Raw genomic sequence first — 27,584 nt, 5'->3', positions numbered from 1 at the left:
GCGGCGCAGCGGCTCACCCCTCCAGCCCTGACGCACCAGGCCCCGCGGCCACTCCGCCTAATGCGCTGGTGGCCTGGGTGGCGGCTCCGTCTAGCCCCAGCTGCAGGAATCAGGCGAGCAGGGTGCGTTCCAGCGTTAGGGGGCCGTCCATTGTAATGCACCTGCCGGGCTGGGTCAGTGGCGCTCCCCTCCCGCAGCTCTCCACCCTCCCTTCCCCAGCTGAGCCTTCTCGCGAAGTGCGCGCCTAAGCACGGCAAGCGCGGCCAAGGGTGGCGGCAGTCAGGGAGCGGCTGCGTGGGCGCTGCCCAGGAGCCGGAGCATCAAGTGTGCGTGGGCAGAGCGGGCGCGTGTGTCCGCCACGAATGTGCGCTGGGCGGGGGCGCAGCAAGTGCATCCCAGCGGACGCAGACCAGCGCGCGGCGTCGGCGGCGAGGTGGAGTGTAGAGGAGCGCGGCTGGCCGCAGAGAGGAAGGATGCGTGCGGGTAACTTTTTGCTCGCCCCGCAAGTCCGAGCAGTCGCGCTGGAAGGGGCTGTCTCCGGCCGCCGGGCGAGAGCCGAGCGCCTGTGCCCGTCGCCGCCCCTCCCCCACTTCCGCCTCCCGCCTCTTCCTCGTTCCCCGCTCCCAGGGCTGTCCGTCCCCGGGGAGACCCGGAGGCGCAGCCCCACCCCGGCCGGCGCGGCCCGCTCCCACGCCCCCGCCGCCGCCTCGCCCGGGCGGACAGACTGAGTCAGCGGGGGCGCCAGGCGCTGCAGGTAGGGGCTCCGGCGACCGTGGGCGCAGGTGCCGCGGGGGGCCGGAGCGCGAGTGGCCGGCGGGGAGCAGGGGTGGCTTCCTCCTCCGACCCCTCCCTTCCCGGCCGACGCGGCGTGTCCCTTTTTAGGGCATTCTTTTGCTCCTGCTTACTCCACTGCGGGTGGGGCTGGGACAGAGGGAGTTCTGCATTTCACCGGCTCCTGCTCGGGCCCCTGGCAGCCTCCAGCCCCCGAACCTCTTCTCTCTCTCCCCCGGCTCCTTAGAGTCGCGTAAACAACTCCCTTGCTCCAGCTCCCGGTCCGCGGCCCTGGAGGGCAGCCCCTTGGATCGCGTGAGACTGTGGGTTCAAGGGAGGGGGAGAGGAGGGGGCGCCCCGGAGCCCCTGGTACCCGGCAATTCCCCCTCGGTCGGTCTCTCCTCCCCCTCTCCCCGATGCTAAGGCAGACGGCCCCAGGAGCCCTGGGTATTTTTAGCGTTGTGACCTGGGCGGCAGCTCTAAGAGCCTTTCCCAGGAATCGGCGTCAGCGCCTCCCTTCTCTGGCACCAGCCCGTGGCCACACCGGCTACCCACACTTCCTTGGCCCCCCGGGTGTTGGGTCCCTTTGAGCTGCCGCAGCGCCTATGGAGCTGGTCGGGGTCTGGCATACGCTGAGTCCAGAGGTGGCGGCTCACGGAGGATAATAATCTGGTCCTCAAACTAGGAACTCCTGCTCCTGGCGATGGGCTCTGTGCAGAATGCCAGGAATGAGATTGAGCGAATGGGAGTGAATGCACAGGGCCTGGGCTGCCCAGAGCGCTGGTGTTCTGGAAAGCTCTCAGCACTGGGGGTCTCGAGCCTGGTCTGAACTGAACTGAGGACCCGAACTTCCCAGTGCTACTTACTGACTAGTAGAGATGTGTCAGAGAAGAGCAGCAAATAAGGAGCTGTTACCGTTCAGAGAAAAGGATGGTTGTTCCCCAAATAGGTCGCTTTCAGTGCCTTGTGTTTCAGGCACTGAGGACGATTATGCCATTTCAGAGGGGGACACTGAGGTCAGAAAGATGATTTCCTTAGAGGCAGAGGCACACAGAAGTCAGGTCTGTGTCAAAGCAAGTTTGGAGATGGTAGTATTGGTTGGTGGTGATGGTGTGGGCATGTAGAGAGAAGGGGTGGGGGAGGGATGCTTGCTTTAGCCTTTGGGGTTTGAAAGATGGGGAGGAACCAGAGTTACAGCACTGGAGATGAGGATCTTGCACCCCACTGGCTTTGTCCTAGCCCTCTCTCTGACCTGCTGAGGAATGCTGGGTCCAGTAAGTGGATAAAATATCTCTCCCAAATTTTGGGCTGGATCAGCCCCTCCAGTCCTGTCAGAAGGGCAGGATGCTCAGCTGACCTCTGGTTGCTTTCCCTGAATAAAGAGGATCTTTTGCCGTGCCTGGAACTGGCTTTCCCTTTGTGGAGCTGGAGCAAGCCCCGCCTCTGCATAAGTCTTGCAGTTTGTGGCTGGGCATTGTTTCAGAGAAGGGGAAAGAGGTAGCCAAGGGCAGAAGTGTCCAGCCTGGAAGCAGAGGCCCTGATGTTGGGATGCTGGCTGTAGTGGGGTTCCCTAATCCCAGGCCCCCACTGTCTCCTCACTCCTTCTCACAGCTGTTGTTGTCCTGCTCCTCTACCCTCCAGGGGTTGATATGGACCCAAATCCTCGAGCAGCCCTGGAGCGCCAGCAGCTCCGCCTACGAGAGCGGCAGAAATTCTTCGAGGACATTTTACAGCCAGAGACAGAGTTTGTCTTTCCTCTGTCCCACCTGCATCTTGAGTCCCAGAGACGTAAGTTCCAAGTCCTGAGGAATAGGATTGGGGTAGGGTGGGGTAGGGAGGTTATCCTGCGGGTCCTGAATCTTGGGGTGATGCCCCTTTTGTTTTCTGGGCCCAATAAACATCTAACTTGGGATCTGACAGGTAACTATCAGCTCCATCCTTGGTCCTTCCTCACTTATGCTCTTGATCCTCAGCCCCCATAGGCAGTATCTCATCCATGGAAGTGAATGTGGACACGCTGGAGCAAGTAGAACTTATTGACCTTGGGGATCCGGATGGAGTAGATGTGTTCTTGCCCTGTGAAGATCCTCCACCAACCCCCCAGACAGCTGGTATGGCCCCTTTGCATTGGGGACTTGGGCACCGGTCAGCCATAGCCAGGTGGCGAGGCTCTGAAATGAAGCTACAAGACTAGGCTGGGGAAAAAATACAAGGAAGGGTTGGAAGTTGAAAATTGCTGCCTGTTCTGATTTTATAGAAGTTGATCCTCAGGGGGAATTGGGTTATAGATCCCCAGGTCAAAATTCTAGCAAAGGTCAGCTTTTTTCACCTTTGTAATTTTACATTTGTGAAGTTAATGTCATTATTATAATTAATATAAAATATAATTTTACATTGGACAACTGAAGCAGTTTTAGTCATTATAATAACATTAATAGTTACACAGCACTTTTTCTAGGTTCCTAATATTACTGTGCTAAAGTACTTTAAATGCCGGGCATGGCGGCACATGCTTATAATCCCAGTACTTGGGAAGCTAAGGCAGGAGGACTGCTGAGAGTTTGAGGCCATCCTGGACTACGTAAGTGAGTTTGAGGCCAGCCTGCTACAAAGCGAGACCCTGTCTCAAAAAAAAACAAAAAAAGTACTTTAAATATATTATCTCAATCTTCACAATGTCCTATCAAGGCAGGTAGTATAATCTCCATTTTATAAAGACAGAAATTAAGCTCTGAAAAGTTCAACCACAATAGCCAGAAAGTGGCAAACCTGGAATTCAAACCATGCCTGTCTGGCTCCAAAGCTCATAGGTTTAATTTGTAAGATACTCTGTTATTTGAAACTGCTACTATTTATTGAGTCTACTATGCGAGACATTTTATAAGCAGCCTTAGATTTTATTCTCAAAACCTTTTGGGAATATAGGTAACCGTTTTTTTGTTTTTGTTTTGTCTTACAAAAGAAGAGCAGATCCTTGAAAGGGAAAATTACTTGCCCGGAGCTACTCCACAGTAGCCTTAAGTGACCTGATTCTAGAGCCCAACCTTGGTACAGCAACTATGGAAGGAGCTGGAGCCAGGAGATAGGAGTCCTAAAGCAGGCTCTCTGCTGGACTAGCACAGTGATTTTGGACAAATACTTGCCCCCGTGTGGGCTTTAGTCTGTCTGGCCATATTAATCTGTTTGTAGCCCTGACTAGCTCTTCTCTCTGAGCAGGGGTGGATGACCATCCAGAGGAGCTGAGCCTGCCATTGCTCACGACAGACAGGACAACATCCCGGACTTCCTCCTCATCCTCGGATTCCTCCACTAACCTGCACAGTCCAAATCCTAGTAAAGGTGGAGCAGACACACCCTTGGCACAGTCTGAGGAGGAGGAGGAGGATGGGGGTGATGGAGGAGCAGAGCCCAGAACCTGCAGCTAGCAGAGGGCCCCTCTTGCAGACTAACCGAGCTGGCTGTTCTCCACATGAAACCCTAGACCCAGCCAGAGCCCTTCAGGAGAAGACAAGACGCTTTGCTTGGAGTGGGCACCAAAGGGAGGGAAGGTTGGTGGGATGGTGTACCTCTGAAAATTAACTTTCTCCTGCTTTAGTGCTAACCTCTTCCTGCTGCAACCTTCCCACCAGTTTTTGGCTTACTCCTGAGGTAGGAGTTGCAAGTGACTGACGAGATGGAAGATGAGGTAGGACAGGATGCCACTGCTTTCGTAGCACGCCTCCCTCCCCCACACTATCCTGTAGGCTTCCAGTGGTCTCCTAAACCAGTGTCTCTAAGTGGATGTGAACTCGTTAGCACTCCAAATGAGGTGTTACTCCAATTATTTTGCCTCCTTACATCCTCTTTGGAAAAGGATATGGTATAAATAATAAACAAGTAGTAACATACCAACCATTCCACTTCATTTTTCATACCACACAGATATCAAACCCACCATGTCTTTAGCTCTCTAACCAACACCATATCCCCATCACTCATTTACTCTCTTTTTTCAAGAAATATGTATTGAACATCTGTGCTGGGGATCTGGAATATAGATAGCTGTAAGCAAGACAAACTGTATCCCTCTCTTCCTGAGGTTTAGTGTCTATGGAAGAGAATATCAGAACCACATCTTGCAGTGTAATACGTAGCGTGAAGAGGCACTACTCTGGTACCAGAAAAAAGGGGTAGGGTATCTTAACCTAGCTGATATGGTAATTGAGCTGATAAAATTTTAAGTAGAAGTCTCAAGGATGATTAGAAATTAATCAGGTCGGGCAAGGGGTGAGGGGGGACATGATTCAGGCAGAAGCAGCAGCTTCTAAAGACTTTAAATGAAGATAATAATAGCTGTGAGGAGCTAAAAATGTAGTTTGGCCAAATGATTGGATTTGAAAACATGAAGAGAGGTAAGACTGACACAGGTCAAATTCTGAAATGTTTTAAAGCCTATATTAGGTTTCAATTTGACTGCTAGTAAAAGATCATGACCTAAGATATAAATGTATGATTTCCTCATATAAAAGAAATCCAGACTACACACTATGAAGTTCTATAGTTATTAAGGGTCAGTCTTTGTTTGGGCTCTTTTTTTTTTCTCTCCCCCATTACTGAGGATTGAACCCAGGGAGTGGTGAGCCACATCCCCAGCCTTTTTATTTCTTTAGTTAGAGCCAGGGTTTCACTGTGTTGCACAGGCTGGCCTCAAATTTGTAATGGTGCCCCAGTCTCCCAAGTAGCTGGGAGTATAGGTATATGCCACCATGCCCGGCCTTTTGGGCTCTTTTTTGCTCAGGTGTCTAAGGCATATGACTTGCATTTTTATTGAGAGGTTATGGCAGAATGGCTGTCATAGCCTAAGCCATCATGACTGTCAAATGGGCAAAAAGCAGAGTGGGGGGTGGGCAAAGAGAGCATAGCTTGATGTTTATTCCTACTTTAAGAACCATATTTGGAAGTTCCAAGAAATAGCGTCTGCTTTCATGTTATTTGAGAAAATTTGTTAGCACAGGAAATGTTTCATTTGTAGACAGTTTATAGACATAGGAACAAAGTATTATCTAAAAGAAAGGTAATTCTGCTCTTTGGAAAGATAATAAGCCTTTCAAGTCACTGATTTACCAAAGTATGATTTCAGTACTGTCTATTAGATCTCTGAGAAGCACTTTGAGTACTGTGAATGGGATACTGGGATAGTTCTCTAGTAGATACTGTTACTTGACAGAATCAGGGTTTGTTGCTAAAGAACAAGAGGATAGCGGTCACTGGATAAGTTATTAGCAGTTTACATGTTAGGGGCCATATTAAAGAGTTCAATGATCCCCAGTACCAAAAAAAAAAATAGTTCAAACTTTATAGGGAGTAATGAAGGGATTACAAGCAGCTGGATTTTATTTATTTATTTTGAGACGGGGTCTGGCTATGTAGTTCAGGCTGGCCTTGAACTCATTTTGTAGCCCAGGCTGGCCTCAAACTCATGGCAACTTCCTGCCTTAGCCACCCATATGCTGGGATTGCAGGCATGCTCCACCATGGCTGGCTTGGATTTGCTTATTTAAAAGCTAATGTGGCCAGGGATTTAGCTCAGTGGTGCCGCTGCCTGCCTCACAAGTGCAAGGTCCTGAGTTCAATCCCTGGTACCAAAAAGCAAACAAACAAACAGCTAATGTTGCCTGCAATGTAGAGAGTATACTGAAAGGGAGGCCCAAGACAGACAGATAACACAGTAATCTATGCAAGAGGTAATGGTGGCCCAGAGACCGGTGATTAATTTACTTGGATTGAATCAGGGCACAAACAAGAAAGTGGCATTATTCATTCAATAGATTAAATGTTGGGATTTAGCATGTGGAAGACATTGTGGATGTAACAGCCGAAAACAAATTGGTATCACAGAAATTTAGAGTGTGCAAGCGCAAGGACCCGAGTTCAATCCCCAGTACAAAAAAATATATATTTAGAGTGTAGTGGGGACTCAAATGTAAAATCTCAACTATGACTAGTGCTAGGAAGTAGTTCGCCTATCCAGAGAGATCACCAGGTATTTCCCTTGAGGAAATGTCATCTGGGCAAGATCTGAATGATTAGTAGGAATAAAGAGGAAGAATGATTGGGAGTCCTCATGGAGCGCTGGCATTTGGGAGCCAGAAGATGACTGCAGCCACCTAGATAAGAGATAACAGGTGACGGTGGAGGTAGGGAGATAGAGAAAAGTGGAAAAGAACTTTAGAAGGCAGATTCCAAAAGATTTAATAGGTGTGAGAGAGAAAGCTGTCAGGATGGTTTAGAGCCCTTGACCCAGACTGGGAGCCATGTTTGGGAGTAAGGTTATCAGTTTGGTTTTAGACATACTGATTAGGCACGTGGGTCCAGAGCTGTGAAATTTGGGTAAGAAGATTGGGCTGGAAACAAATAGATGAGTTGCCAGTGTGGAGGTGCTAAGTGAAGCCATATGTGTGAATGAACTTGCCCAGGGAATGTTGCATGGAGAGGTTACAGGATCCAGGCTTAAGAAACATAAACTCATTTTTCACTAAAAAAATCAATTCACTTCCCTCCCTTCGTGTATCCCATGGGATTAATGACTGGCAGCCTAAATCTTAAAGATTTGTGCCACTCACACTGAGCGACAGGCTTGCAGGTCTTCCAAAGTCCCATCTTGCTTCTACCCCTGCAGGAGGCCATTGTAAGTGACCATTTCTAAGTGCTCTTCCTAAAGATAGTGGGAAACTTGTGGGTGCTCCAGGGAAGGAGTGTCCATTTGCCATTTTCCCTTTCCCTGTCTCTCGGAAGCTTGTGGGATGAGTACCTTTTGTCCAAAATCTCTGGGTCTAAATTGAGATCATCTACTGAGACTGTCTCTGTGCTCTTAGGACTTTCCCCCTTCCTTCCTTTAGAGTAGCAAGGCTTTACCTCCTGTTTGACTGGCTGAGTCTTCTCTGGGGCTGCAACCCATGATCCCTGCAGCTCTGCTCTCAGGATTACCCTCTTCCCTGTAGGGTGAATGATGGGGAGCTGTACTGGCTTGGTTGCCATCAATGTGCTAGTAAATCTCTTAGCACCCCAGTCACACAATGCTAAGATTGTGGAGTAGGGACAGGCAGTCTGACTAGGGAGAGCGCTCCTGAGAAGTAGAACTGTTTGTGAATCTCTAGGAAGCATTCAATTCAGTGGCTATGAGCCTCAGCCCTGATGGGAAAAGTCTTGGGTCATCTGAGACCACAGGACCACTTCCTGGTTGGGACAATGACCTCTTCTTCTGCCAAACCACAGGGGGTTGGCTGGCCTTCAGAGGCACCGTTTCCAGTGGACTGTTTTGAGCCCACACAGTGCCCATGCAGATGGGAGGATGTTTTGGAGCTAATTCTGAGTCAGAGAGCATAGCTTTCAGTCTCCAAGTCACAGTGTTGCTTCCTTCTGTTGCATAGACTTGTCACTGGGTATACATCCACACAGACACTGGAGGAGGGGAAGAAGACAGACTCACTTTTGTAGAACCCTGTGCTGTGGAGGAAAAATGAGAGACTACAGCTTAGAAGATTCACACTAGAGCACTCTCCAGAAATGAGAGAACTTGACTGTGAACAGCAGGGCAATATGGGGACAACACAGAATTGTGCTTTGTTTTTTGGTACTGGGGGTTGGATTGAACCCAGGGGCTTGTGCATGCTAGGCAAGTGCTTTAGCTCTGAGCTATATCCTCAGCCTTTTACAGTTTTGAGACAACAATCTCCATAAATTGTCCATCCTGGCCTCGAACTTGTGATCCTCCTGCCTCAACTTCCTGAGTAGTTAGGATAACAGACATGTGCCACCATGCCCAGTTTATAATGTTGTCTGGTTCATTCATTCATTCATTCAGGCATTATTGAGTATACCTACTATATTTCAGCCACTTGCATAGCAATGGAATACTAAGGAGACTACAAGCTGTTCCAGGAGCAGACATGGCCAGATAATGGAAATTTACTGTAAGGACTGTGGCAGAAGTGCACAAAAGACTGTAGCCCACTAGAGAGGAAGAAGATTCACTGGAGGCAGCTGGTCTTAAATAATAGGGACAGGCAATTTCAAAAGGAAACAAAGCATAGAAGCACAAAATAATCATAATCATGGCAGCTGCTTTTTAAAAACTATTATTTCCAAGTTGGTGTTGTGGACTCTAGTCCTGGCTCCATCACTCACTGGCATCTCAGAAAATGACCCGTTTCTGTACTTCAGTTTGCTCATCTATAAAATAGAGATGATAGTGCCTACCTGATGGGTAGTTTGAATGAATGTTATTAAGCACTTGGTACATTTCAAACCCTATAAGCATATAATTTCTGACAATAACTGAAAACTTTCCATTTTAGAGATGAGGGAAAGTGATTCTTTGGTTGCTGAGGCTCATATGAATTAAAGGCTAGTGTAGGAATTTGAATCCATGTCTGTCTGACATATAGCTCATGGCCTTCCAACTATTCCATGTCTAATTTAGGGCAGGAACACTGGACGTAGGTAAAAGGAGAACATGAGATAAAGATAGCTTTTTGACACTTCCTTTCTGGGTCGCTCAAGTCTATCTTGGCAGACCTGCCAAACACCCCCCCCAAAAAAACAGACTTAAACATCATTAATTACCAGGGAAATGCAAATTAAAACCATGATGAGCTTTTACTACATATACATCAAAGTAGCTAAAACTACAAAGTGCAAAAAATTCAAAACAAATGATGATCAGGATCTGGAGCAACTGGAGCTCTCATGTATTGCTGATAGAAGAATAAAATGATACACTTTGGAGAAAGGTCTGTCAGTTTCTTTTTTGTTTGGTTTTCTTGTTTTTGTTTTTTGAGGCAGTGTTGCTATGTAATTCAGGCCAGTCACAAACTCACTATGTAGCCCAGGCTAGCCTCAAATTCACAGCGATAGTCCTGGCTCAGCCTCCTGAGTGCTGGGATCACAGGTGTGCACTACCATACCTGGCATGACATTTCTTATAAAACTATACACTTCCTCTGACCGAGCAATTCTCCCAAATATTTGCCTAAGGTATATGAAAACATGTCTGCAATGCAACTTGTACAGATTAACGGTTCTAATCCTTTTTTTTTTGGTACTGGCGATCTAACTCGGGACCTTTACGTTGCAGGGCATGTGTGGTGCCACTGAGCTAAATCCCCAGCCTCAGATAACAGTTCATAATGACCAAAGATTTCAAAGATCCCAGACGCCCATCAACAGAATGGATAAAACTGTGGCTTGTTCATGCAATGTAATACTGCACGGCAAAAAGAGAAAAAACTGTTAATACATACAAGAACACGGATGATTCTCAAAAACATCCTGTGGGCTGGGGATTTAGCTCAGTGGTTCCGCCACCTGCCTCGCAAGGGGAAGGACCGGAGTTCGATCCCCGGTACCAAAATGAAAAAAAAAAAACATCCTGAGAAAATCCTTACACAAAATGTATGCACACTACACTATATTTCATTTATATTTAGTTCTCAACAGATCAATCTACTGTTGGAAACAAATCAGAACATTCGTTGCTCCTGGAAAGTGTATGGGGGCATTGATTTACTGAGAAGAGACTTTAGGTTACTGTTGTTTTCAGTGCTAGGTATCAAACGCAGAATCTCAAGTATGCTAAGCAAGTGCTCTACCAACGAGCTACATCCCCAGTCCCAGGTTTTCGAAATGTTCTGTATCTGGTTAGGAGTTTGGGTTATACAGGTGTATGTATTTGTCAAAACTCAGTGAATTTGTGCATTTCATTGTATGTGAATTTTACATCAAAAGAAAAATGTAAACAAATATTGAACTTTATAGACACGCCGAGCTATTTAGAAGAGTACCAATGTCTGAAATTTACCTAGAAATGCATTAAAATATAAATTGTATTAATAGATTCATTGCCGGATATGTGATAAAACTCAAGATTAGTAAATTGTTTTGGTGGAATGTAGGTGATGGGAAACGGTCGTTCATTTTGCTGTACGTTTGAAATTTGTCCTAATAAAAGAACCAGTTATTTGGGGCATTTTGCAGGAAATCTCTCACCAGAGGAGCCTGCCAGGTTCAGGACCAAGCAAATCAAGACACTTAGAAGTTGAGGGCGGCGCAAGCCAGCTTGAGTGACCTCGCAAAAGTAAATGAACTTTAAATCTGTTCCTCAACTATTCAGTGGCAATGCCTGCCCTCCGAATTAGTAAGCACTTTCTGGTGAGCGGAAACACCCCGAGGTGGTGGGTTCTCAAGCCTAACCCCTCCCCGTTACACGCCCACTCCCTTTCCCCCTTCTTTCAAGGTCCCGAGACCCACCAATCCGGAGGGTAACCGCCGCAGCCGGTCCGGGCTGTAGTTAGTAACTGCACTCCGTTTCCGGGACGGCAGCGGAAGTCCCTGCTCAAGTCCTCTTCCTATTGGGTGTCACCCTTTCGGGGGGCGGGGAGGCGGAAGCGGTGCAATCATGGTGGCCGCAAGGCCGCTAGCTCTGCTAGTATTGCTACTCCTAGGGCCTGTCGGCCAAGCAGAGCACCCACGCGACAGCTTTCGGGAGGAGCTCGTCGTCACTCCGCTGCCTTCTGGGGATGTAGCCGCTACCTTCCAGTTCCGCACGCGCTGGGATACCGAACTGCAGCGAGAAGGAGGTGAGAGAGTGAGATCTGACCGAAGAAAGATTTCCAGGGTGCCTGCTGGGTTTGGGGAGGGAGACAACCCCTGGAGGCGGGGCCTGATTCCGGGTAGCGTTTGGTTCCCGACGGGGAGCAAGGCATCGCCACTCACCTGTTTCCTTTTCCTCAGTATCTCATTACAGGCTCTTCCCCAAAGCCCTGGGGCAGCTGATCTCTAAGTATTCTCTGCGGGAACTGCACCTATCATTTACGCAAGGTTTTTGGAGAACGCGATACTGGGGGCCACCCTTCCTACAGGCCCCATCAGGTGCAGAGCTCTGGGTCTGGTTCCAAGACACTGTCACTGAGTGAGTGCCCACCTTGGGTCCTATTGCAGGTCATGGAAGGAGCGTGGCAGGGGTAGGTGTTGTCATCCTGCCATTGCCCTTGGGGGGCAGCAGTTCCAGTAGGTAGCGATCCCATGGAGGTGGAGCAACTTTGGAATTAAGACGTGGTATTCCCACTGAGTGACATTCTTTACTGAACAAACACCTTCCTCTAATATACTACCAGACCTAAAGTAGCACATGCGTATCCCTACAGAGGCAGATAATAAATGATTGATGCATATTTGGATACAATGGCATAGAAAACTCAGAAATTGAATAACTTGATTGATTGTACTAGGAATTGAACCCAGGACTTATGCACTGAGCCATATTCCCGCCCTTTTTTACAAATTTTTATTTTGAAACAGGGTCTCATTTATCTGCCCAGACTGGACTTGAATTTGCAATCCCCCTGCCTCAGCCTCCAAGAGTGCTGAGATTACAGATAACTTTTTTAAATGCATTCATATATTTTTTTAAAAATAGTTTGCTGGGCCTGGGGATTTAGCTCCGTGGTTTCACTGCCTGCTGCACAAGTGCAAGGACCTGAGTTCCATCCCCGGTACCAAAAAAAAAGAAAAGTGTGCTAGGTGTGGTGGCACACAGCTGTGATGCCTGCGACTCTGGAAGCTAAGGCAAAAGGATTGCTTGAGCCCAGGAGTTGGATACCAGCCTGGCAACATAAATCTGATCTCCGGAGGGAACAAAAAGCCAAACAAAACATACCTATGTGCTAGAGTTGATCTGCAGGATAAAAAATCTCTGTATTAGAGGAATCGGCTCTTGGGATGGGCACATCTAGCTGCTGCTCTTATAATACAAGAACTGTTACCCAGTGGCTCTTGTGGACTTACGTCTGCGTGGGCCACACAGGTAGCATCAATGTGTACAGGTATAAAAATATTGGTAGATGCATAGGAATGAGAATACATGTTATTTTCCTCTCAATCTCCCTGTGATAAATCACTAATACAACTGTGATAACACATTTTAGGACAGTAACAGAAGCGATAGGTACTGTGAGAGGGCCGTGAAAGCATGTGTGAAAATCTGAAGAAAACAGTCATCACTCAGTCAGTACTCAGTAGAATTGTTGCCATGTGGCAGTAGAGGCCTAATGTGGTCAGACTCATTTTTCAAGTGACCAGAATTTAATATGAAAATTGACAGATTTAAATATCAACAAGTAATTTTAAAAAATTTTAAATGCTGCGTGGGTCAGTGTTGCGCATACCAAACAAAGCATGGTTGTAGTTTGGGTAGAGCTTTCAGACTTCAAGTCTGTGATCTTTGTTTGAGGCTTAAGGATCAAAGCAATGGAAAAGTGCTAAACAAAGGATTATCAAAAAAAAAATCCAATATTGCACTAAAATAATATCAAATGAGGAACAAGAAGGACTTCTCCTCAGAGACTTTCTCTCCTGCCTGAACTCTGGATCCCTTACCCTTTTTTTTCTATCCCTTACCCTTTTGTCAGTCTGCTCTGCTGTCACTATCTCCCCTCAACCCAAAATGTAGCCCTTGTTTAAAATTCTAGTGTCTAAGCATTAAGTTTTATGCCTATTATTAATATAAAGGCAAATCTTTCGACATTTCTCCAAGAAAACACCTTAACCTGATGTTTTTGTAGGGCACTAGAATGGTGGTTTTCCCTTTGTTCAGTGAGAGTTTGGGATATGACTTCCCACCCTGTGGGCAGAGCTAGGCCTTAGCCTCACCCTTGGGTGTTCAGAGGGCAGTCTGTTGCTTTGTCCAGCTGACCACACTCAGGGAGGATCATTGAGCTGACCTCAGCTCTGAGGTTTGGGGCGTTTTCCACGATGTTGTGGGAAGTACATAGGTGGTGTTCATAAAAACAAGGACCATAGAGTGGTCCTTGTGAAATTCTTCACAGCCTGGTTGGGGAGCAAGGGTACTTAGGTACTTTGTGGGCAGGAGCAGAGGCAGCCCTTGGACAGTGAGTGGATTTGTGTCTCCATTCAGTGTGGATAAATCTTGGGAGGAACTCAGTAACGTCCTCTCAGGGATCTTCTGTGCCTCTCTCAACTTCATCGACTCCACCAACACGGTCACTCCCACTGCCTCCTTCAAACCCTTGGGGCTGGCTAATGGTGAGAAAGCCCTGCAGCCCGTCCCTGCTCAAACCTCTGTCTCCCTTCCCCTCAGTTGCCCCTTCCTTAGCCCGGACTGGACCCTAAATCCCATGGATGTGCAGAGGCTGCTGTCTCTCTGCATTGCCTTCTTCCCAGGGGAGGAGGGAGTTCCTTCTGCAGCTGAGAATCTTTGGGCAGTGGTGCTAGAGAGGGGTGTGGGGAGTGGTGCTGGGGGGTGTGGACCCCATCCAGGAGTGCAGTCTTGAGCAGGACCCAGGTCCACCTCAGATAGACCTCTTTTTCCCCACAGACACTGATCACTACTTCCTGCGCTATGCTGTGCTGCCCAGGGAGGTTGTCTGCACTGAAAACCTCACCCCATGGAAGAAGCTCTTGCCCTGTAGTTCTAAGGTGAAGCTTGAAGGAGTGGTGTGAATATGGGTGATGGCCCCAAAGAGGGGATAGAGTTGGAAGGTGCCCCCTTGCAGCGAAGGTGATTTAAGAAAACCTGTACTTCATGCCAGGTGCTCCATGCAGAGCACTGACGTGTGTGTGTGTGTGTGTGTGTGTGTGTGTGTGTGTGTGTGTGTGTGACTGGAGATTGAACCCAGGGTTACTGTACTACTGAGCTATACTTCCCTTGTCTCCCTTTTAAAATTTTTTTAAATTTTGAGACAGGGCCTTTTGCCTCAGCCTCCCAAGCAGCTGGAATTTCAAGTGTGTGTCACTGTATCCAGCAGGATGCTGACCTTTTGTCTCTTCCCACCTCCTCCAGGCAGGCCTCTCTGTGCTGCTGAAGGCTGATCGCTTGTTCCACACCAGCTACCACTCCCAGGCAGTGCACATCCGCCCCATCTGCAGAGTAAGTCATAGGAAATGATGTAGGTCCCATCTAGGGACACTGAGAGAAGGTGCAGGTATAGGTGTGGCCCATTGTCTGGCTTGGGCTGAGTGAGCAGTAAATGGCAGAAGTGATGATGACTATTTGGGGCATTGGCTGAACACTGGGGAAGCAGTACTCAATAAATCTTTATCCTACTGAGTACTCAATAAATTTTTATCCTAGAGCATAGTGGTTAGGAACAGTAGCTGTGTGAGTACAACTGCTAGCTGAGTCACCTGCCAGCTGGCATGACCTTGAATGAATCATTTCATTTCCCCAAGCCTTGTTCCCTCTCATCCATCACAGAAAAGGAGAAGTAGAATCGGCTGTTTGGATTGTGGTGATTCATTAAAGAGTTGTACATAATGCTGCCAGCACAGTGACTGGCGCAGGGTCAAGTGCTCAGTGGTGAACAGCAGCAGATCGATAGATGTGAAGATATGTAGACAGGGGGAGGGTTGTGTCCAGGTTGGAGTCCTTGAGGCTGTGTGGTTGGGTGAAAGTGAGGTCCCCTCACTGCTACCATCTGGCCCTTGTGGTAGAATGCACACTGCACCAGCATCTCCTGGGAGCTGAGGCAGACCCTGTCAGTTGTGTTTGACGCCTTCGTCACAGGGCAAGGGAAGAAAGGTAAGCTGCCTCGGCATCTGGTCTCTGCCCGTCCATCCCAGTCCTGCCCCATGGGGCAGATCAGGGTTAGTGCCGTTGGCTGCTAAGTCCCACTCTCTGCTCCTCAGATTGGTCCCTCTTCCGGATGTTCTCCCGAACCCTCACGGAGCCTTGTCCTCTGGCTTCAGAGAGCCGAGTCTATGTGGACATCACCAGCTACAGCCAGGTACCAAGGTCTCAGTTACACAGAGACACACAGCCCTCTTTCCCAAAGCCAGCCCGCCCTCTTGCTTGCTTCTCAGCCCTCCTTTTGTGTTCCTAGGACAATAAGACATTGGAGGTGAACCCACCCCCCACCACCACCTACCAGGATGTCATCCTGGGCACTCAGAAAACCTATGCTGTCTATGACTTGCTTAACACAGCCATGATCAATAACTCCCGCAACCTCAACCTTCAGCTCAAGTGGAAGAGACCCCCAGAGAATGGTGAGTGAGTGGATGGGTGGGTGGGCTGTCAGGGCTGTAGTAGGCTGCAGTTTTCTTCTCTTGGGAGAAGACTCACAGTTCTGTGTCTTTGCTATACATTTAGACCCAGATCTCTGGAGTCCTATGGTCATGATTCTAACTCTACCACTTCCAAGCTCTGTGACTAAGGGCAGGTTGCTTTCCCCTCTGAGCCTTAGTGTCCATAAATTCAAAACAGGGACATTGATACCTAGTGGATTAGATAGTCAATGTAAAATGTGGAGTTTGTGTATGCATTCGTTTAATCCACCAAGTATTTTTGAATTTGTATTATGCATTAGGCATAGAGTGGTGAGTAAGACAGAGGACGGTGCGTACAAGAAACGAGTGTGTGCAGTGAGGGAGGTGTCAGTTAACAGCAACTGTGCTCAGTGTTAGCAAGGCAAAGGGCAGACTATTCTGAGAGTACTCGTTTGGGTGGGAAGAGGGGGCAGTGTTGGCCCCATAAGTGCTTAATAAGTAATAATCATCTCATTATTATCACTTATGGGCTAGGGAAGACAGTACTAATTCCAGATCCCAGGTGTCCTAGTTCTAATGACAGAACTTTTCCCCACATCTCCCCTGGCTTGAGACTCTGAACATGGCCCTGGGGAGTTGGGGTAGGGACCTAACCCTTGCCTGTCTGAGCTATGAAGTGTTGACTTTCTCTATGCAGAGACCCCACCAGTGCCTTTCCTGCACGCCCAGCGTTATGTGAGTGGTTATGGACTGCAGAAGGGGGAGCTGAGCACACTGCTGTACAACACCCACCCGTACAGGGCCTTCCCGGTGCTGCTGCTGGACACCGTCCCCTGGTACCTGCGGCTGTATGTGCACACCCTCACCATCACCTCCAAGGGCAAAGAGAACAAACCAAGTGAGGAGCTGAGTCGAAAACCAGACCCACCCAGATCACTCTGTAGGTGCTCCAGACTGATTTCCCTGAGCAGTTCCTGAAATACTCCTGAAGACCTGCGCAGACACAGACTTAGAAACAGTTTGCAGAGCGGAGCAGGAGACTTACTGTGCCAGCTTCAGAAGTAATTTCTAAAACAAAGTAACCAAGACAGGATACTGGCAGTCCTTGATAGGATGGGATGAGGGCAGCAACATCTTTTTGAGCTCACTTTCTTCTTGGACCCTGTGTTTCCTAATGATTCATAGACCTCCTTTTTTTTCTACTCTCTATATATATGTTTTCATTTTGGAGCACATTAATTTTGCAAAATGCTCGGTTTCCTTGTGGTTTTTCATACCTGTGTACATCATATTTTGATCATATCCATCCTCCCTGTTGCCCTCCTTTATACCTCTCCTCCTGACTCGTAGACCCTTTAAGACAGTTGAAAAGATGGCAAGAGAAACAGATTTTAGAAGCTAAGACTGTGGCAGAGCTGGGATAGATAGGTGGTTTGCACTCCCTTGTGAGGGGTAAAGAGGTATAGTTTTAAATTTGTAGTTTTATTTTCTAGGGAGAGGTAACATTTACCAAGTGCTTTCTGTTAGGTACTAGGCATAGCACTAAACCACCTATTTTTCTGTGGCGTGGGAGACTGCGAATGAAGAAAAAGACTGTAGGACAAGGCTGTATCACATCTGAGGGGCCAGACTTAAAAGTCTTTAAGTGCTTTTATTGTTTCCCAAACTTTCAAAGCTGTGGTTAATAGTTTTGCTTATTTTCAGCTCCGTTATTTGTACCACTTCAACCCCTCTTTCAGACATCTACCTTGGTATTCTGTAGGGTTTTCTGTTTTGTGTTTCGCTGTTTACTTTGGGAAATTTCAGACACAGACCAAAATAGAGTAGTGTGATAAACCCCAGCTTCTCATCCCAACCCAGCTGCGCTTGTCTCCCACCTTCCTGTCATTTTTGTTCAACTCTTTCTTTCTCCTCCTGCTGTTCTTCACTTTCTTTTCCTCCTCCTCCCCACCCCCTTTTCCTTCCTTCTCTTCTTTTTTTTTTCTCGGTTACTTTTTGTGGTGGGGTATCTTAAAGCAAAGTTTAGACTTTGTATCAACTCACTGTCAAATACTCCATTATATATTTCTAACAGAAAAACACTTTTCAAAAAATACAACCGTATCCTCACTTCTGTTATCTACTATGGTCTTAATAAACTTTAAAATTGATTTATTTAAATCAGTTTAAATAAGATTCTAATTAAGAATCTAAATAAGGTTCTCATGTTACATTTGTTTGGTATGTCTCTTTTTAAATTAATACTTTATTTCTTACAATAGTTTTAGGTTTACAGAAAAATTGACCAAAAGTATAGAGTTCTCATGTGCTTTGTCTCCCCCAGCCATTTTCAGTGCTGTGTATTTGTTGGAGAAACTAGGTCATTTGTGGGACAGAATGTTCTTTATTCTAGATTTGTCCTTGTGCTACTGTTTGACATGTCCCTCCATCTCCTATATTTCTTGTGCATTGGTGGTTAGATTTAGAAACTTGATTAGATTTATGTCCCATATTTTTGGCAAGAGGAATTCCCAGGTGATTCTGTGAACTTCCTCGTGCATCACATCAGGGACTGGGTGTCTGGTGCACCAGTTTAGTGATGTGAAGATCATCGGTTAGTGTCTGCAGCATTCCTGATGGTCTCTCTTGACCACTTCCTGGAATCACTGCCTGGAAATATGCTCCTCCTTTTCTGAGACCCTGCTTCCTTCCCTGGCCTGCATGGCCTCTGGTCAAAGCACCTTCTGGGCATCCAGGTTATGGCAAGTGGCAGAGTCAGGAGGTCGAGGTAGTCTGACACCACGAACAAGGTCTAGGTGACCCTTGCTTGTCTCTAGGTTACATCCACTACCAACCTGCCCAGGACCGGCGGCAGCCCCACCTCCTGGAGATGCTGATTCAGCTGCCAGCCCACTCAGTCACCAAGGTCTCCATCCAGTTTGAGCGGGCACTGCTCAAGTGGACTGAGTACACCCCAGACCCCAACCATGGCTTCTATGTCAGGTGAGATTCCTGCCCTCGGGCTGGCCCTACCTTACTCTGCCACTTTCCTTTCGGTGGTTAGCCCAGTGAGGAACTCGAGCCATCTGTCTTGCTTCTCTGCAGCCCATCTGTCCTCAGTGCCCTTGTGCCCAGCTTGGTGGCAGCAAAACAAGTGGACTGGGAAGGGAGCCCTCTCTTCAACACCCTGTAAGTGTGACCGCATCTTCTTATGTGATGTCCTCCGCCACCTGCCAGGCAGTACACAGCTGATCAGGCTCCTGCAAGGCAGATTGGTGGAGATGTTACCTCTTCCAAAGCAACGTGTAGATTTAACTCAATCCTGAAAAATCCTAGTGTTCTGTATTTGTACAGACCTTATATAAAATGATTCCTAAGTGCTTCTAGAAGAATGAATAGGTAAGAATAGCAGCACTTACATACAGTCTACATTTACTCACTAGTTCTCTTAGCAAATAATAGAGAACTTTTCAAACACCAAGTATCTCAGAGAGCACTGGTAGTACAGTGGTGAACAAATCAGCTTTGTCCTCCTTGTCCCTGTTCTTGTGCTCACAATCCGGAGAGGAGACTAGAGGAATGGATGACGAGAGGTGAGAGGCATAATCCAGTGGGTTACAGAAGAAGGCTTCTTTGAGAAACACCATTTAGGCTGAGACCAGGCTAAGAAAAAAACAGCCAAGTGAAGGCCAGCCCTTTCCGCCACTTCAGCACAGGCTGCTTTCTTTTGATTGGCCATTCCTATTGAGCTTTTCAGTAAGATCCCTCTATCAACAGGTTTGGAGACTAAGAGACTTTGCAAACCCTTATGGAGCATTGCCCAGTGCAGCTGAAATTGCAGATGAAATTGGGCTGCGATGGGAAGAAGCAGTGGATCCTGCCTCACCACTCCTTCTTCACCCCCCAGGTTCCCAGTCTCGGATGGCTCCAGCCACTTCATACGACTCTACACAGAGCCGCTGCTGGTGAACCTGCCCACACCTGACTTCAGCATGCCCTATAATGTGATCTGCCTCACGTGCACTGTGGTGGCCGTGTGCTATGGCTCCTTCTACAATCTCCTCACCCGAACCTTCCACATCGAGGAGCCCAGCACTGGCGGCCTGGCCAAGCGGCTGGCTAACCTTATCCGGCGAGCTCGAGGTGTCCCCCCACTCTGAGACTCGCCCTCTTCAGCAGCTGGGAAAGGGCAGTGGTGACCCTCAGGACGTTTTCTGCTACTAGCTATCCTCAGAGTTGGCTTTTGAACCAAAACTGGGCTTTGCCAGGGGCCCAGAGCTCTGCTGTCCAGAGCAGGAGCCACAGGTTAAAGGTGGCGTTTAAATTTAAATTAAGTTAAAAATCTATTTCCTCAGTCGAAGTGTGAGGTAGGCACACATCAAGTGTTCAGTAACCAAAAGAAGCTAGTGCTACAGTATTGGACAACACAGAACAATGTTTCCATCTTTGCAGAAAGTTCTGTGGGACAGCACTGGCCTACATAATAGGGTGTGCTGAAGAGTCCGTATCACTGTGGTGGGTGGAATTTACTGGTTGTGGAATAAAATGTGACAGCTTCCCCGGTTCTTTGCCTCATCTCTGTGAGGCCCGGGGAAGAATTAGGATCTGGGGCTTGTTTGCTGGGTACCTGAACAGAAGCTTACCCTTCCTTTACATGTGTCCCCCAAAACTGCCCGTTTTCACCCACCCCTGCCAAGGATGTCTGCTCTTCATCTCCACCCTTCTCTCCCTTCCTCCTCTGATTGTAATTCCAGAACCCCCTGGGTTTGGCTGGGAGTGTTTCTGTAAGCATAAGCCGTGACCATGAACATGCAGCAACCTGCCTTTTGGGTTCCCTGAAAACCAGTCCCCATCACCAGGGAAAGAGGAGAGAGGCAGAAATAGTTCTCATAATGTACATCAGAATCACTGGGGGCAGCCCAGCATTTAAATAGTTAGCAGACTCTGCCAGAGCTTGTGTCGTGGGTGGTCCTTAGACCACCCAGAGGCTTTGAACTTGGGCCCACTGGATTGAAGCCTGGGCTGCCCACCTCTCATTATATAACCCAGGGTTCCTGTAAAACATGACCTTAGGCAGAGGCTCCCCTGCTTTCATCTTCAGTCTTCCTCTTGCAGACTTGGCATCAACTGTGGATGTTAACTCGTGGTTCCCCTCCACGCCTACCCCAGCCAGCTCTCCCAGCATGGTGCTTTGGCCTAGCCCACCCTGTTCCACCAAGCACACACCCGAAGTTGCCTACTTCACTCTTACAAAGTCACGTGAGATGTCGCTTCCTCCAGGAAGTCTTCCCTGACATGCCAGGCTGCTGTAGCTGTACCTCTCTGCTCCCACAACCTCTTGCACTTGCCTTTACGTGTCCTCCCCTGGTGGTTGCCATGGTAATTCCATTAGACCTTGTGGTTCCTGGAGTTACAGGAGCTGCCTTTCCTCAGGGTCTGGCCCGCCTCAAGACGTAAGTGCCCCGTCAGCAATGGCAAATGTCTGCATGTGCGTGAGCTATCCCAGCTTGGGATGCAGGATAGGGAAGGGGCGGGACAGGAGGCTCCAAGAGCTCCAGTCCGAGCCCAGCAGTGTAATGTGAGGAGTGTTTGTACAGTTGGCAGACATGGGCTTTCTGGGTTGCTGTGGAGGGTCCTCCATGAGCCCCCAGACATAGTGTGTGTGTATTTAGGAAGGGTGGTAGGCTGGTCTATCTCATAGGCAAAAGCAGTTTCGTCAAGGTGTTTTGCTTAGGTACTCCCTTGTTCAGACTTCCCTAAATTCCGCAGTCTTCTCCCACAATTCTAGATTCATAGGGCTGGGGATTTGGCTCAGTGGTGCTGCCGCTTGCCTCGCAAGCACAAGGTCCTGAGTTAGATCCCTGGTACACAAAAAATTTTTAAAAAAATATAACGGGACATCATATGCCCAGCTGCCTACTTGCCATCCCCACTTGGATTTGTAAGAGTATCTCAAATTTAATACCTCCCAAACTGAAATTCTTGATAGTCTCCATCCCCACCCCAAATATGCTCTTCTATGTTATCTCATGCCTGCCAGTGATAACTTGTGTGATCCAGCTTTCCATCACTATGATGAACAGCTGAAATGAGCATTTTAAAAGAAGAGAGGTTTAGGGCCGAGGATTTAGCTCAGTGGTTTCACCACCTGCTGCGCAAGTGCAAGGACCCGAGTTCAATCCCCGGTTCCAAAAAAATAAAAAATAAAAGAAGAGAGGTTTGTTTTGGCTCAGGGTTTCTGTGGTCATCTGGTGCCATTGCTTAGGCCCAAGGTGAGGCAGTAACGTCATGTCAGAAGGGTGTGGTGGAGAAAAGCTGCTTGAGAGGGTGGTCAAAGAGCAGAGGGATCAGGAAGAGAGCCCAAGAGGAAGCCCAGGGACAAAATACAACCTTCAGAGCCATACCTCCTCTGCTTCATCCAGTTAGACCCACCTCCAGATAAGTCCACTGATCTATGAGCTCATCAATGAATTAATTATTGTTAAAGTTAGAGCCCAAATGATCCAATCACTTCTCCAAATGCCCATCAGCTGGCAACCAAGCACCCAGCACATGGGGGCATTCCCAGATAAAAACCATAACACAACTCATATCTTTACACCTGCTTAGATGAAAAACCTTGAAGTCTTCCTTGATCCTTCCCATACCCTGTGTACACCCAATCAACCAGTCCCACATTACACATGATACCTTCAAACCCCAGAATCTAACCCCTTCCGCTATAGAAACTTCAATGAGATCTTCCCTAGACACACCCTATTTCTCTCTCTCTCTTTTTTTTTTTTTTTTTTTTTTGGTATTGGGGATCGAATTCAGGACCTTGCACTTGCAAGGCAGGCGGCAGAACCACTGAGCTAAATCCCTTGCCCCTACACACCCTATTTCTAATTGCTACCTTGGCCACAAGTTTGTGCCTTTCCTGATTGTTTTATTATACCTCTTGCCACCATCTAATATACAGTGCATCTTCTTAATTATTATTCCTCCTCACTAAAATTGAAGCTCCTTGAGGGCAGCAATTTTTGTCTTTTGTAGCTGCAGTGTCTAAAAAAGCGTATGACAGTCACAGAGTAAGTCTACCACTAAACAAGTTAGGCCACCCAGCTGTCTAGGTTCTGAGCCTTGAAATTCTCGCTATGCCATCACTGGGACAATCTTTTTCCTCTGCACTCAGCACTAGGGTATTTATGTTTATCGAGGCTTCTCCATGTGTAGCCTGGCCATGGCCCTCTTCAAGAGGGTTGGCAGAAGCCAGCGGCATCTGGGAAAGAGGGCCAGAGGTGCTGAAGGCCAAGTCAGTCTGTGTCTTGGGGCATCCTGAGGTGGGCATCCCAGCTCCTGGGCCAGCAATGCCAGGCTGAGGAGATTAGGAGAAAGGAACTTCTATTCTCTGAGGGGTCCCAGGGTAAAGAATGGGGAGGGAGTAGATGGGGACTTGCAGAAGTGGAGTTGCCTGCAGAATTAGCTTAGGTCTCCTTGTCTTCCCTCGATGCCTGGGATAGTCCCTCATAACCAACTGCTGTTTCTTTGCTGGACGGACCACTAACACTCAGTCTCTACATGCCCGCTAGGACACTTGCAGGACAACACAGTGGTGCCCTGTGGTTTACAAGTAGAGGCAGAAGCCTACTCCTAAGGAAGCCCCTGAGAATTTAAGAACACAAAGCATGTTGGTAACAAACATGGGACGTCTGTGTTACATGCCTGTATGTGCCTCATAGTGGGAAGATCTGGAAGGCCAGGGCAGTCAGGAAATTATACTACTTACATTCATTGGGCATCTGCTGTGTTGTAGGTACTGTGCTAAGCACATTCTATGTAGCCTTCATTCAATAACTCGATGAGGTAGGTATTTTACAGATAAGGAACCAGAGAGCTTAGAGCACGCTAGCTTGTAAAGGATGGGGCAGGGATTGGAGCTCAGATCTGCCTGATTCTGAAACCTGTGCCCACAGTTTCCCTTTCAGGGAGAAGAGAAAGTGGCCCAGTTCTTAATAGAAAAGAAAGCAATGGCCAGGCTGAGGGGGATGAATAAGGATGTTCTGAGGCAGGGCTCTTTCTGTCTTGGAGAGAACTGGCGCGAGGGCAGGCATGTCTGGCACCAGCTGCTCCCCGGGAGCTTTGGGGCCCCCTGCCAGGTGCTCATGGGGAGCAGCAGGGTTCCTTTCCATACCTAGTAACCAGGATCTGGGGAGGGGCCTGACCTGGGCCCTCTCCACCTGCAGTGGGACTGGGACAGTGGAGGCACTGGGTTGAGAGACAGAGCCCCTGCCTTGTGCAAAGAACACTGAAAGAGGGAAGAAGGGTGGATCTGAGCTCATGCATCAAATTATGTTTCCCAGCTTCCCTACCTTGCCCTGTGCTGTTTCCTCTAATGCCCCCCTGCTTCTGTCTCCTTCCACAGTGATCATGTCTGTAATTGAACTTGTATAAGTCATTGAATAATTTGTTCACTCATTCACCCACTCTATGACCTGTCTTTCTATTTTTTTTTGTTTTTGTTTTTTGGCACCTTGACATTAGTTGATTTAAGTTGAAAATGTCACTCTGGCCACTATGAAGAGTAGATACAGAGGTAAGAGTGGAAAATGGGAAGCCAATGAGGTGACAGGGTCATCAAGTTTTTGTCAAGGTGCCTCAAACACACTTGAATAAGTGCCATGATCCAGTGAACCCTGGGCGAGGGCTCGTTTGTTCTGGGAGAGAAGGAATGGCTAGTTATGACTTGGTACATAGCAAGTGCTTAATTCTTGTCCCATCTCTTAGGTTGATTTGAGCTACTGAATTCTTTATTGCTTTAAAAATATACCTGTTAATGTCCACGTAAGCATTTCAAACCTTGGATAAAGCCCAAGATCTGGGTTATTTTCAATTTGGATTCCCACTTTAAGCTTAGGCAATGTGGGCATCTCAGCACATTCTTCCTGATATGATTTCGCATGGTGGCCTCTGGCAAACTAGAGGGATCTCGGGGCATTGGGAGGATATATGGAGAAAGGGTACCCCAAGGATGTCATGGAAGTGACACATCTGGAGTCTCTGCTTGGAGCTTCTGGTATTGACCTTGGGCAGCTGTTTTCATTTCAGTAAGGGAAATGGTTGGACTAGATGTAGGGCCAGGGGTTATGCAGGGAGATGGACACAGTGGTCAGGGCAGACATCAGCTGGCTGTCAAAAATTATATAACAATAGCACATTGATTCAGTCTTAAACAGGAAGGAAACTGACACATGGATGAGCCTCAAGGACATTATGCTCAGTCTGGGTGGGGAAGAGTCTCACCCTGGCTAATCGAGATTCTCTGAACTTCTGCCCCTCCCTCTGCATACTCTGGTAGGTAGGTCATGTTTCCTGCTGGGCAGCTAGAGTCTCCCAGGGCTTGGAGTGGAGCCCTAGGTGGCAGAGAGCAGCAGGCCAGGCTCTGATGCAGCCACACAAGTTTCCTAGATTGCAGTTCAGCCTGGATTTCAGGAGGAACCCCCGGTAGAGGAACTTGTGTGCTTCATCCTCACCTTTATTCTGAGGGCATAGGACAGTGAGGGCCAAGGGACAGAGATGAGTACAAGTCAGGTTTCTTGGCTCATTTTTGGCCCCGAGGGCTGTGGCAGATGTGAGTCATTTCCCAGGCTGTTGTGGGAAGCTTCCAGCACACTAGCTCAGAGCACTTTCTTGGACCAGTCCTGGAGGTTGGAGGATGGGCTCAGAACCCGGGCTCGGCGCAGCAATGGTGACAGAGCCAGGTTTCTGTCAAGCTCTAGGACTGCATGAATCATCTTCACTGGCTTTTTTTTTTTTGGTACCGGGGATCGAACTCAGGTCCTTGTTCACCTGCTCTTTACCTTGGTCCCCAATGGACAGAACGGTCAGTGCCATTCTTGGCTGCAGGATACGTGGCCTGGGGCTGACAGTCTGGACTGTTCACCCAGTCTCTTCAGCACCTGCCATCCTGTGGGCCTTGTCATCTGTGCCACCTCCCTGTGATCACTGCCACCATGGCTTGTGATCTGTAATGAAGATCACAGCCGTCCTCTGGGAAGGGCACATTGCCACTTTCACCTTTAGCGCCCCCTCCACATACTCTAAAAGGCCTCACTGGAATGACCCATATTCCCTTCTTCTTTACCTGCACACCACCAGCGGCCACAGCCTGGCTATCTGCACCTCCTGCACCTGTCATCACCATCCCTTGGTAACACATCCCCATCTCTCTGTGACTGTCACCACAAATTCTCGTATTGATGTCGTATTTGCATCACTACCACCACCCTCAACAACACTTACCCTTCAACTATCTGTCATCTCATCACCACCATTAATCTTGTCTGCACCCGCTTTCGCAGCACATATACTAGCATTGGAATGATGTAGAGAAGATTTTCTTTTCTCCTTGAAGTATACATTTCATTTGGACATTTTTACATGGGGTTGTGAGTGGGGAACAAAGACTGTGCGTGGATTCAAAGAGGAAGACTGTGGAAGACAAGAAAGATCCAAATGGGTCCAAAATTCTGCCCAGAAACAACATTAGCCGTTTGATTGGGATGGGAGAAAAAAAAATCCAATAGCAAACAACTTGGAAAACAAATTGCTCATGCTTCCTGATCATTTCTCCACACGCTCCTGGCATCCAGGTGATTCCTTTCTCTGCCTCCAGACACATGCAAAGTGGCCCCTGCGAGTCTGCTCATGTCCTAGATCGTGTTAGCCTGCTCTGCTCACGTGGCCTGTTCCAGGGAATGCCATTTCCACCCATCCAGCTAACAAACCTGACCATCGGCCACCAGGTCCTGCTCACCTGCCACCTGAACACCTTGCTCTCCGCCATTACCTTAAGGATCCCTCCCGATCCTGCTCCAAGCCACCTCCTCTGATCTGATCACCTCTAAAGTGAATTTGAGTTTACGCACTGGACCAAAACCTCAATTCTGTGGTGCGGTGCTTGCCTGACATGTGCAAAGTCCTGAGTTCTATCCCCGCCCTGAAAAGCAACACCCCACTTCCATCGTGCAGTCTGATGTAGTCGGTCTTTCTGCTTGTTTTTCCCTAGGTCTCTCACTGATTGTTCCCCCCTGACACCTTCCTCAGCTGTAGCCAATGGGGGCTTTCAAGACCCAGGTGTGAAGGCCGGTGTGGCGGTACATGCCGGTGGTCTCAGCACTGGGGAGGCCAAGGCAGGTGGATCCGTTCAAGTTCAAGGCCAGCCTGAGCTATACAGGGAGACCCTGTCTCAAAACCCCAAACAAACACCTCCCCACACACACACACACACACACACACCCTAGGCTTGGTTTGCTGGTTCCCAGGGCGCCGGGCTGCAGGCTTTTCTGCCCGTGGGATGCCTTCTCTGGGTGCTGGCTTGGTAAGGAGCGTCTCCTGGCTCAGCTGCTGGGCGACCACTCCAGGCAGGCTCAGAAAGCAGGTCCTAGCCGCTGGTGTGCTACAGTCCCTTAGCAACCCACCCGGGACCACCATTCCCGGGGCGCACAATAGCCCTTTATTTCACCCACCAGAAGCACGCTCAGGAAGCCTGCAGGGTGCAGCCAGGCTGGGGCTGTGGACTCCCGGGGGGTGCTGAGCACCCCCAGCTCAGCAAACTCACCAGGGCGTTCAGAGGCCTGGGTGGCTGACGTCCCCGCGGCTCTCCCCAGCATGGGTCTCTTCAGGCCCCAGGGATAGCCTAGGGGGTGCGCAGGGCACGGGTGGGGGGAGCCGGGTGGCCGAGGTGGGTGAGGAGCTTGACCAGGGCCTGAGCGGGGCACCGGGGAGTGTCAGAGCTGGGCTTGGGGTTGTGG

The 27,584-nt window shown here is 48.5% G+C and overlaps 2 protein-coding genes across 11 annotated transcripts; both read left to right on the top strand.

Annotated features, from left to right (window-relative positions):
- The first annotated feature begins 230 nt into the window (after window positions 1–230).
- Window positions 231–4,658, top strand: Dbndd2 (dysbindin domain containing 2). 5 transcript variants are annotated; one of them, XM_004858159.4, is made up of 4 exons: window positions 231–754; window positions 2,413–2,559; window positions 2,745–2,882; window positions 3,988–4,658. In XM_004858159.4, exons 2-4 carry the CDS (start codon window positions 2,421–2,423, stop codon window positions 4,194–4,196), a joined length of 486 nt encoding a protein of 161 aa, XP_004858216.1. In that variant the 5' UTR covers window positions 231–754; window positions 2,413–2,420; the 3' UTR covers window positions 4,197–4,658. The 5 variants fall into 5 exon arrangements, with proteins under 5 accessions (XP_004858216.1, XP_004858215.1, XP_087053943.1 ...); XM_004858158.4 differs by having other exon boundaries at window positions 330–483; XM_087197817.1 differs by having other exon boundaries at window positions 500–754; window positions 2,383–2,559.
- Window positions 4,659–10,798: 6,140 nt separating this feature from the next.
- On the top strand, window positions 10,799–20,350 carry Pigt (phosphatidylinositol glycan anchor biosynthesis class T). 6 transcript variants are annotated; one of them, XM_004858151.4, is made up of 12 exons: window positions 10,803–11,387; window positions 11,542–11,719; window positions 13,724–13,851; window positions 14,144–14,244; window positions 14,609–14,695; window positions 15,259–15,346; window positions 15,454–15,551; window positions 15,648–15,813; window positions 16,511–16,753; window positions 18,630–18,795; window positions 18,898–18,981; window positions 19,700–20,350. In XM_004858151.4, exons 1-12 carry the CDS (start codon window positions 11,207–11,209, stop codon window positions 19,950–19,952), a joined length of 1,773 nt encoding a protein of 590 aa, XP_004858208.1. In that variant the 5' UTR covers window positions 10,803–11,206; the 3' UTR covers window positions 19,953–20,350. The 6 variants fall into 6 exon arrangements, with proteins under 6 accessions (XP_004858213.1, XP_004858208.1, XP_004858214.1 ...); XM_004858152.4 differs by having other exon boundaries at window positions 11,098–11,387; window positions 16,511–16,711; XM_087197816.1 differs by lacking the exon at window positions 13,724–13,851 and having other exon boundaries at window positions 11,175–11,387; window positions 16,511–16,711.
- Window positions 20,351–27,584: the final 7,234 nt, after the last annotated feature.

This window comes from Heterocephalus glaber, unplaced genomic scaffold (assembly GCF_053883595.1).
Source record: "Heterocephalus glaber isolate CG9 unplaced genomic scaffold, H.glaber_assembly_v1.0 deba00001673, whole genome shotgun sequence".
NCBI lineage: Eukaryota > Metazoa > Chordata > Mammalia > Rodentia > Bathyergidae > Heterocephalus > Heterocephalus glaber.
The sequence above is the reverse complement of the archived record's forward strand: the minus strand, read 5'-3'. Positions and strand labels throughout refer to the sequence as shown.